Source organism: Xyrauchen texanus, chromosome 25, assembly GCF_025860055.1.
Source record: "Xyrauchen texanus isolate HMW12.3.18 chromosome 25, RBS_HiC_50CHRs, whole genome shotgun sequence".
Lineage (NCBI taxonomy): Eukaryota > Metazoa > Chordata > Actinopteri > Cypriniformes > Catostomidae > Xyrauchen > Xyrauchen texanus.
In genome coordinates, this window is record NC_068300.1 from 3,435,082 (window position 1) to 3,446,464 (window position 11,383).

Below are 11,383 nucleotides of genomic sequence, written 5' to 3' on the forward strand. Positions count from 1 at the left end.
AATACATTCCACAGATGTATTTCCTTCACCTGGATCAAACTTCAACGGAGATAAATACCATTCCAGGCAAGATGGACAGATGCCTTTTATATAGTGTAGTTAAAGGTCATCCATTAAAGATAAGATCCATATTCATTAAACTCATGGGTCTGTAAATCGGTTGACTCTAAAACTACTGCTCTACCCTGTTATGCCCGATGGTAATTTAGCTTGAACCCTGTGGACTTGAGACTTTCTGCTCATTTGGGCTCATTTGGACACATTTGGAAAAGCACCCATTATTCTCACTTAAATCTGTAGGATGGAAGTCAAGTCTTTTGGTTCCTCACTAGCATTACGCTCAGAGGAAGAGCGTTCCAGAATGGCGGTTATATAACCAACCCCTCATTCTCAGTGCTTTATAGCTGTTGTTAAAAGGTTCCTGAGGAATGTCTAATGGGTTTTATTTTGCCCTGTAACTTCTCCAACCATCTTTCTCTGATGTCTATTCAAGGAAGCCATGAGCAATGAGCATTCAAGGTGTTCAATTCATAAATAAATCTTTTTATTTGTAACATAAAATTAGATCATAGATAATATTTACACTTTATTCCAGGATGACAACATTCAAATAAAAGAGCTACAAGTCAAGATAAATAATATTAATAACAATAATAAAACATTCATTCAACGTTTAAGTCAACTCATTAAAGTTGTGGAATTGGTTTTCTATAGCTGCCAAACAACAAGGATGCGATCACCCACTTTACAAGGGGAGCGTTACCGTGGGCTAGTTGGACCAACTCAACCTGGCGTCGTTTACTTGGAACAGGTTCGTTAAATTACGCATGTGTATATCTACAGATTGGAATATACACACACACACGCACACACACACGCACACACAAGTCTACCGGTTCAATAATTGTATTTAGACATCAAAATATACATCAAACGTTTCAAATTAACAACTACATTGTACAGTTCGATTCATCTTTACAGGTTGCTCCGTAATGAAGCTATAAATCGTATTGCTCCAGTGTGGAGCGAGCCGTACGAAACGCTGATGCGGTCTCAGCAAACAGTGCACTTCAAAGTCCCCGTAATGTAAGTCTGTAATTCCGTGGGAATCTAGTTACAACAGGAGATGTTGGTTGATTGGGCGGCAGACGGACCCCGCTGATCTTGCAGCCGGGCTGCGATTGGCTGTCGTGACTTCACTTGTGACGCGGCCCCGGTCATGGAAGGGTCGAGTTGGGATTCCCTGCCGCTCAGTCTCTGAACTTGTGGATGTCGTTGAAGAGTCTGTAGAAAGGGGAGGCGTTGTTGCCTTGGGAGCAATTATAGGTGCACTTGCAGGACTCGATCATCATGACGTTCTTGTTGAAGGTCTCGCCGTCTTCGCAGTGGAACTTGACGCGGATGGTGCGCGTTTGCTGCGGACTGCAGCAGCGGCCGTCCACGCAGGAGCCGCAGTACCTGGGACGGTACTTCTTCAGGCTGGAGCATCCGGCGTAGGTGAACTTCACAGGCTGCATGGACTTCTTGGTACGGTTGCATTTCTTTCCTTTCTGTTAAGCAAGACATAAAACAAAAGATAAGCTGGATGCACCCAATGACACCCAATGACAGTGGGTTTGCTTAGGCAGGGATGTTGCAGAACTCGAAGACGGCTCTTACCTTCAGGCTAGCGTGTTGCGACTGACTGCATGGACGGACTTCACAGATCCTGCTCTCCTTCACCAGTTTGCAGTCGCTGTTGTCATTAGTTATTCTAGTGGAGGTTCCAGTGCCGCAGGTCTTGGAGCATTGAGACCAGGGTGTAGTCTGGATTATGCACTTCTCGAACCGGCGGGATTCCGGCTGCGATCGGAACGCTGCGAACGAATAAAGCGCATTTTAAAACCTCACCCAAATCACATGTGTAAACCAAACATGCGTGCTATTCTAGGCCATCTGATTGGTCAGGTAGAGGCTTGAGCTTACCAGGGAGAGATTTGAGTCCAGCCTTGATGATGGAGATGAGCTCGTTCTTGTTGGTGAGGTCGCTTTCGGAATCATCGACTATTGGTTCGTTGCCAGACAGCTTGTCAGATGGCTCCTTTTGCTTTCCATCATCGCAAACCCATTCCTCGCAGCACTGGCCCGGGACTTTGACCAGTCTGGGGTTTGCGCAGCCCAGCGTGGGCAGGGAGAGCTCTTGCGGGCAGAGAGGATTGCACCCCACTGCCCCGTCGATGCACGTGCACTGATGCTTGCAGTTGGGTTGGAAACTCTCTCCATTCTGATAGATCCTGCTGTTGTACTCGCACGGTCTGCCCTCAGATTTGGCTGCAAGAGACAAAATGAAGTGCGTATTTTAATCTACTGTACTATCCCTAAAAAAGTAACTTTAAGGATCTCTGATTCAAGCACCCAAGTTACAGCATAACAATGAGAAGTTCCCTCCGGTGCACACATGCTTTCCATTCAGTGTCTTACTTTGGATAATGAGAAACATACCTCGGCAGATGCCCCTGGTGGCCCCATGGCTGGCCCCGAAGTTGCACTCCAACCCTTTGGTGTGATCGCATGGCTCCGTCCTGCCGCAGTCTTCGTTCAGCTGTCTCGCGCAAACTTTGCAGCAGCCGCAGCCGTCAGATACCAGACTGACTCCAGGCACGCACTTGGGTAGCTCTAGCGGGCACGAGCATGTTGCCGGGCAACTGGAGAAAACCTGAATGGGGGAGGAAAAAAACCCAGCGGGCTTTAGCGAGCAGTCAAGGATGAAACCAGGGGGGCAAATGTAAAAGTGTCATTTGAAAAACTTAAATGTAAATATTAATATCTATAGTGGCTACAGTCCTCCTACAGTCCAGCTATACAATATATAGCGCTCAAATATACAACTTCAGGGGGTGTTCACATTGGAAAACGTCTTCTTGCGTGATAAGACAGATAGAGGGAAGAAAACAGAACGCAGGAGTCGAGAGACTTTTAAAAACGCAACGCTCATGACTGCCAGACGCGACGCAACGGTCCGCCTGACGCACAGCGCAGATGGAACGCAACATCGCGTGAACGCCCCCTCACTCCCTGCTTTAACATCAATGCGAGAGAAATTAAGTGCGTCTTTTAATCCATATGCATTAACACCTCTACAGTGACTCTGAAAGGGGCAGTTCACCCCAAGAGTGATTGTGTGTTATAGAGTTATACTCGCTTTCTTCTCCATTACGCAAGACAACTTTAATAACACTCATATTAGTAATTAAAAGTAACTTACCACATTAAAGGGTGCAACAAAGATGACGATAGCAGCCCAAGCAAACATGTTTGCGTTCTCTCTGTAGATGTGTTTTGTATTAAACGAACAATTCCTCGGTGTAAGTCCTCGTTTTGCACGTTTGTCCGCTCGGATGCGTCGCGTTCTCGGTTTGTTTTCGCCGCGCTCTGAGAGTGAAGACGCGCTCTGCGCCTCTTTTATACCGGAGTGGCGCGTTGACGTCATAGTGCTGAACTGTTCCGTAAGTATGCGAGGAATGTTTCTTGGCGCGTTTTCCATCCGAGCTAAGCACCACCCTGTCTAACTTGCTTATTTTTTCTCCTAAATTACTTTTCCCCTCTCACCGAACACATCTTTTTTTACTGTTTCCCCTTCTATATTTCTCCATGCTTTCCACGTTTCCTTTGCGTAAAGTTAGTGCGTAAAGTCACTGGAGTCATAACTATTATTTAGGTTATGGTATCATAACACATCTAGACACATAAAGGGGCTTCTGTTCTGTTTTATGGGTTTGTTATTATAGGCTAAACTGCTTTATATATTCGTCGAGTATTGTCTGTCGTCGTGTGGATGATTAACGTTATTACTCGCCATAGAAATATGTCGTCGCCCCCGGGGGTCTATTAATGGCTTTTCGCGCATCACACATGCTCTAAAGTTAATCCACAGGATGCGCGCGCTGCCTTATCCATATCAGGAATGTGTCTTTTGGTTATGAACACGTTTTGGTAATATGTACAAAAAGTCTTCTATGACTTAATGGACCCTAAAAAATGTCGCGATTTTGGAGACGCTCTAAAGTGTAGCTTTACGACTTCTATTTTTGGCTCCTCTCTCTCTCTCTCTCTCTCTCTCTCTCTCTCTCTCTCTTACACACACACACACACACACACACACACACACACTATCTCTCTCACTCTCACTCACTATCTCGCTCACACACACACTATCTCTCTCTCTCTCTCTGTCTGTCTGTCTCTCTCTCTCAATTTTCAATTTTGTCAATTTAAAGTACTTTAAAGTACAATATTGTGTTAACATACAATATTGCCAAAGCATTAATACACAAAACAGATAATGACAAGACAAACAATAATAAAGATAGAATTAAAATAAGGTGCCAGGTAATGAATCAAATCAAATAAAAACTATAATAACAATATACACTATACAATATCAAATAAAATACGCAAGAGAATAATCTCTCTCTCTCTCTCTCATTTGTTGAGTGAGTGGAGTGTGTGTTTGGTGAGTGCATGTTTTTTTTTGTGCTGCTTTGGCAAAAAGGAGCTTTTCTTTTTTGGTTCAAAGCTTTCTTTTGTATTGTTTTACTGTAAATGAAGTTGAGAATCTTAAATATAGTTTATCTGGGGTGGGCGCCAAGTCCAGTGATTCACTGTGAAGAATGGTGACCCAAGGTGGAGACGTCATGGAGTGAAGGTGGTGTCCGCGGGGCGTGTAGAGGAATGTAGTTTGGCCATTGGAGAACTGACTGGTCATAAGTGTGTTAGCAGCGACAAGAATGAACAACTGGCAGAAAAGTGGAGAAAGTGAATGAAGTTGTGGAGGCATTGAAATGGAGGACTGTTTACTCCAGTAATCCCTCGCTCCACCCCCGCTCATCTCAAATGTACCTCCCTTTATTAAAGATGAGATGTTGCCTAAGGAATTGTCACGTTTTTGGTAAACTGAAAGCTCCTGTGGAAAAGACTGGGAGTAAATCGGATTGGTATCATTGAGGAGATGTACCTACATGGTCTGAAAGGACAACTGAACTGAGCTTGAGTGGATGATTTCGATTACACTGTCTTTGTCACCACAAACATGATGGAGTGTTTTGGGTGCGGCAAGTCTGGGCATCTCATTTGTGCGTGCCCAGAGAATAGAGCTCATAACAACAAACAAAGCGATGGTGCAAGTGAAGACAGAGAAGTTGTTAGCACCGCTCAGCGGTCCAATAACAATCTGACCACAACCAGAACGCCTCCTGGACAGGGAGTCGAGTCTGAAAGATCACGTCCCTCTAGTGCTGTATTAAACAGCAGTACATCTGTTGCTTTAGTTGGTGAGAGTGCTAATGAAAGTGAGAAAAAGTGAATGATTGTGAAGAATGATGGTGATGGGGAAATGGCTAGGGCCTGCAGAAAAGAGCATCGATGCCCTGTTTATACAGGAAATGTGCAGGGATGAAAATAACGCCATTGAGTGGGCTTTTATGACCATAGTTTAGTTGTATGCAAGGCTGGACTGGTAATCTGGTTTACTGGGCAATTTCCCGTTGGGCCGACGCACTTTGGGCGCACCGTTCATGGGCGGACTGGCCATCGGGAGAACTGATCGGACCTGTGGGTCGGCTGCGAAACATGCCGAATGTACCGCGATTAGCAAAAATGAGCCGCCGCGTTATGCAGAACCAACAGAGACCTGTTTCGTTATTATGCTCAGATTATAAAATAATTTGTAAAGTATTAGCAATTAGACTAGGGAAACTCATGGAAGACATTGTAAATGAGCAATCCTATTGTGTGCCTGGCAGATCTATCTTTGATAACATTTATTTAATTCCAGACTTCATTGATTTTTCAAAGAGTGGTGATTTAGATTTCGGCTTGAGTTACGTTGAGTGGGAAAAGGCGTTTGACCGAGTGGAGCATAATTATTTGTGGGAAACTCTTGATGCTTTTGGTTTTAATTTGGTACATTATATTAAAGTACTGTATTGTGACATTGAGAGTTTATTGAAAGTTAATGGTGGCGTATGTGTTCCTTAGGAGGGCTAAGAGTGAAGCAGTTCTGGTGGGGAAGTGGACAGCTGGGGTCCCTAAACTTCCAGATGGACTGACATGGACAAGAAAGGGCTTCAAATATTTAGGAGTTTATCTGGGTCAAAGAACTGTGAAGGGACAATCCCCCCAGAGCAACCTGGAGTTAAGTGCCTTACTCAAGGACACAACAGTGGCATCTTGGTGGTGCTGGGGCTTGAACCCCCGACCTGCTGGTCAGTAACCCTGAGCCTCAACCACTGAGCCACCATCTGCAATTTAGATGAACATGTTGGAATTATTTTTGGTTTTAAGTACACACACAGAGACGACAGAGAGGATGACATTTGTTCAATTTTGTTTTAAGCAAAGCTAAAATGACAAAGTTGAACAAGAGCGTGAGTTCAGTGTTGTATCTGTGGTTAGTGCTACGATAAAGTCAAGACTACTAATTGATTGTGTTGCAACATTTGAAGATATTTGGTGCCATGGGGGGGGGGGCATTGTGCTTTATTTTGCACAATCTATCTAATTGTTTTTATTTTATTATTATTATTATTATAAAAAATTGAAATAAATGTCTTCTCAAATTCAAATTCAAAATGCTTTATTGGCATGACTGTACATAATACAATATTGCCAAAGCTTGGAACACATAGAATAATTATAAAGACATCAAAATAATAAAGTATATAACTTAAATTTAAATGTACAAATTAAATTCATTGTACAAATTAACAGAGTTAATATTTTCTCTCTCTCTCTCTCTCTGCTCAACATCTTCTCTATCTCTCTCTCTCTCTCTCTGCTCAACAGCTTCTCTATCTCTCTCTCTCTCTCTCTGCTCAACAGCTTCTCTATCTCTCTCTCTCTCTCTCTGCTCAACAGCTTCTCTATCTCTCTCTCTCTCTGCTCAACAGCTTCTCTATCTCTCTCTCTCTCTCTGCTCAACAGCTTCTCTATCTCTCTCTCTCTCTCTGCTCAACAGCTTCTATCTCTTCTCTCTCTCTCTGCTCAACATCTTCTATCTCTCTCTCTCTCTCTGCTCAACAGCTTCTCTATCTCTCTCTCTCTCTCTCTGCTCAACATCTTCTCTATCTCTCTCTCTCTCTCTCTGCTCAACATCTTCTCTATCTCTCTCTCTCTCTCTCTCTCTGCTCAACATCTTCTCTATCTCTCTCTCTCTCTCTTTGCTCAACATCTTCTCTATCTCTCTCTCTCTCTCTCTCTGCTCAACCGCTCTAAGCGATTCCAGATGTGCAGTCTGACTCCAGACGTAACAATATTACCATATTTGGTCTGGGCAGTAGTCGACATTATTAACATTTCTTTTGGAGTTATCCAACCACAAAGCATTCCTGACAGCTTAAAGGGCCCTTAAATGTGCTCTCCATGGAGGCAATTCCTGCAGCTAATTTAATATTCATGCCTTCTGTCCATCACGTAGTGCAACACGGACTCAACTTTCCATATAAGATGTTAAAAAAAACAGTGTAGAGAGTTAAATAAGTGACTGTAATTCAGATTATAGTCCTGGGATGCAGGCAAACCAAAGCGACTGAGAGTAAAGGGAACGTGCGATGTTTAAATCGATATGTCAAGAGAACAGAGCCGTGTAGACGCTGAGATGAGATGCAGCGGAGCTTTGGAGAGCGGTCGCCTCTCAGGTGCGTGTTATTGGCTGTTTTTCTCTACTTCTTTAGCGTTTGCATGACAAAACAAGAACGTCAGTGGCACCATTAGTACTGGTGGTCTTCTCCGGATCTGTGAGGTTGCAGACGTCCCGTGTTAAAAACAGTCGAAACCCACCTAAGATGGTTTTACCTGGTTTAAACAGCTCTTACTGACAAGTGCCCAAAACCTCTTTAAACCCATCAAAACAGACCAGCTTGACCAGGCTGGAAGACCAGTTAACTCGGGTTCGGGCTGGTGGTTTAAGATGCCTGTGCACATGACAGATCAGACACGGGGCACAAGCTGTTGTGTTTATAAACACTGGGATTTAACTGGCTTTAGTATTTTCCCTGATTGCGACACTAGATGGTGATGTGTTGTTCTGTGTCATTGTTGTAAATATGATCCGTGAGCAAGTGCTTGACATAGCTGTCTGTTGCCGTCACCGCCACTGATGATTTGTAGTTTATAATTAGCTTTACAGTAGCCACAAATCAATGCAGTCACTTAAGTCACGCTTAAAAAATGTCAGAACGCCAAAGTATCATCTGTACGTAACTTGGTGTTCATATAGAATAGAAACTTGATATTTCCTGTCATGACATCATTAGTGTCTACAGTGTAATGTGTGTAATCCTTACAAGGTCAAGTGTGCTTGTGCTTTCATTTCTTTATTGTATATTTCCAATGTTAAAACACTTATATGAGTTCAGTAATATCAGTACGCCATTTGTAGGTTTACCCCCAAATGTAAACACTGTCTCTGTGGTGCTTTCATAATATTTCTCTGTTTGTTTTGAGTGGCCTGACACAGCAAAATGGACTCAACCAATGGCATGGGTTTGGGGGCGGGATTACCTGTTTGGTTGACCAATGGGAGACCCGGAGTTTTCAGAAACCTGTCAATATTTTTGCATATCAATTTGGTTTCGCTAATGGCGCAGGAATTACGCACTTATTTTAGGGAGTTCTGGGTGGTCGGAAGGCTGTTGCTAAGGTGTTATGAGTGGTTGCTAGGGTGTTCTATTTGGTTGCTAAGGTGTTGATGTAGTTGCTAGGGTGTTCTGGGTTATTGCTAAGGTGTCATTATAGATTGCTAGGGTGTTCTGGGTGGTCGGGAAGGCTGTTGCTAAGGTGTTATGAGTGGTTGCTAGGGTTTTCTATTTGGTTGCTAAGGTATTGATGTAGCTGCTAGGGTGTTCTGGGTTATTGCTGAGGTGTCATGATAGATTGCTAGGGTGTTCTGGGTGGTCGGAAGGCTGTTGCTAAGGTGTTATGAGTGGTTGCTAGGGTGTTCTATTTTGTTGCTAAGGTGTTGATGTAGTTGCTAGGGTGTTCTGGGTTATTGCTGAGGTGTCATGATAGATTGCTAGGGTGTTCTGGGTGGTCGGGAAGGCTGTTGCTAAGGTGTTATGAGTGGTTGCTAGGGTTTTCTATTTGGTTGCTAAGGTGTTGATGTAGTTGCTAGGGTGTTCTGGGTTATTGCTAAGGTGTCATTATAGAATGCTAGGGTGTTCTGGGTGGTCGGAAGGCTGTTGCTAAGGTGTTATGAGTGGTTGCTAGGGTGTTCTATTTGGTTGCTAAGGTGTTGATGTAGTTGCTAGGGTGTTCTGAGTGGTCGGAAGTCTGTTGCTAAGGTGTTATGTGTGGTTGCTAGGGTATTCTATTTGGTTGCTAAGGTGTTGATGTAGTTGCTAGGGTGTTCTGGGTTATTGCTAAGGTGTCATGATAGATTGCTAGGGTGTTCTGGGTGGTTCAGAGAGTGTTCTGGGTGATTACCAGGGAGTTGCAATGCGGTTGCTAGGGTGTTTTGGATGGTTGCCAGGGCATTCTACAGTATGTGGTTGCTAAGGAGTTCAGGGAAGTTGGAAGGGCTTTGCTATGCATTACTAAGGTGGTGTGAGTTGTTGCTAGGGTGTTCTATGTGGTTACAATTATGTTCAATTTGGTTTCGCTAATGGCGCAGGAATTACGCACTTCAGCTTCAAAATAAATGCTACTTGATTTTAAATTGTTATCTACTGCAAGGGTTGCCAACTGTCCCATATTAGCGAGGACATCCTGTTGACGGCGTCCCATTAATAGCGCTGAGAACTCAAGGGGGAGCCCTGTCCCATATCACACCACTCAAAATTCCCAAGTGTGTCGAAAACTTGGCAAGGTTGTTTCTAAGAGCGACTTAAGTCAAGGGTTTTCAAAGTGAGGTTTGGGGACCGCAAGGGGTAGCTGGGGGGGGTCTGTGGAAAATTTCTGAATTAGACATTTTTACCCTTTCGTTTGCTTTTTAAGACTGGTCAGAAATCATGATTTTTCTATTGATAGCTATAGTTTATAACTATAAGAAATAAAAACTTAAATCAGAATGGAAAGGAAAATGTTTCTCTTTAGGTTTAAACATCTAACATTACTGCAAACATTTTACAGAATATATATATATATATAGGATATATATATATGTATGTATATACACTGATGAGCTAAAACATTATGACCACCTGCCTAATAGGCTGTTGGTCCTCTCTGTTCCGCCAAATCAGCGCTGACCCATGAGGCATGGACTCTGCAAGACCCCTGAAGGTGTCCTGTGGTATCTGGCACCAAGACATCAGCAACAGATCGTTCAAGCCCTGTAAGGTGCGAGGTGGAGCCGCCATGGATTGGACTTGTTGGTCCAGCACATCACACAGATGCTCAATCGGATTGAGATCTCTCCATCATGTTTCTCAAACCATTCCCGAACAATGTGTCATTATCCTGCTGAAAGAGGCCACTGCCATCAGGGAATACCATTGCCATGAAGGGGTGTACCTGGTCTGCAACTATGTTTAGGTAGGCGGCACATGAATGGTTTCCTAGCAGAACATCGTCCAGATCATCACACTCCCTTTCATTGCAGGACGTTTTTTGTTTTTTTGTGTGTGACAACCTAAAAACAACGTATGCAGAATGTTCTCTAATGGCTATTTTTAGGTTTTATTTGTATGACCAGGGCTCGACGGGAATAATAAGAACTTGCTGCCTTTATATTTCAGGATACTGCAAAGGGAACCATCATATATGGGACTCCTGAATAACAGTTGGGCCACTGTATGTTGTCGTTGTCACGGTGAATCGGCGATGTTTTGTCAGTAGTAGCCTACATTCTGCATATCCCAATGCGGCATTGATCTAATGAGGTCAAATGAAGTGTGTTCCCCGGAGAGAGTGACCGTAGAGTGCATCTAGAGAAAATATGAGCTCATGGTTGCGTCTGAAGAGCTGACATCTGTTTCTACACATGCCGATTGCAGACCATACCCCTCTCTCCTGACGAGAGGGGCGCGGGGTTTTAGGAAACAGTGCTGTCATTGTATTCCAGTGGAGTCACCGCTCATTTTTCTATTCTGGAATTACACATCCAGGAACCTTTACAAGAGCGTTTTTCATATGTGTCCACCATGTAATGGCAAACATAATATTTTCCGTTGGTCTTCCACTTTCTTCCAGTTCCTTGGAAGCGGAATGGTGGTCTGGCAGCGACGATTGATTACAAATGCATGACCCAACCCCCCCAAAGCAGAGCTGGGCCGTGGCCACATTTCTACATTATGTAAAGCTTTGGCTATGTTTATTCTACTGTAGGATGCGGCTTGACACCTCCGGTGTGGAAGTACTGAGCTCTTCATACAGACTGTGATCTTATCCATGTATTCTGGACTGTTTG

At 43.7% G+C, this 11,383-nt stretch overlaps 1 protein-coding gene across 1 annotated transcript; it reads right to left on the bottom strand.

Annotated features, from left to right (window-relative positions):
- Window positions 1–522: 522 nt before the first annotated feature.
- Window positions 523–3,484, bottom strand: LOC127618597 (CCN family member 1-like). The gene is made up of 5 exons (XM_052091161.1): window positions 3,245–3,484; window positions 2,482–2,695; window positions 1,966–2,310; window positions 1,660–1,856; window positions 523–1,550 (listed from the first exon to the last, which is right to left on the bottom strand). Exons 1-5 carry the CDS (start codon window positions 3,467–3,469, stop codon window positions 1,251–1,253), a joined length of 1,281 nt encoding a protein of 426 aa, XP_051947121.1. The 5' UTR covers window positions 3,470–3,484; the 3' UTR covers window positions 523–1,250.
- Window positions 3,485–11,383: the final 7,899 nt, after the last annotated feature.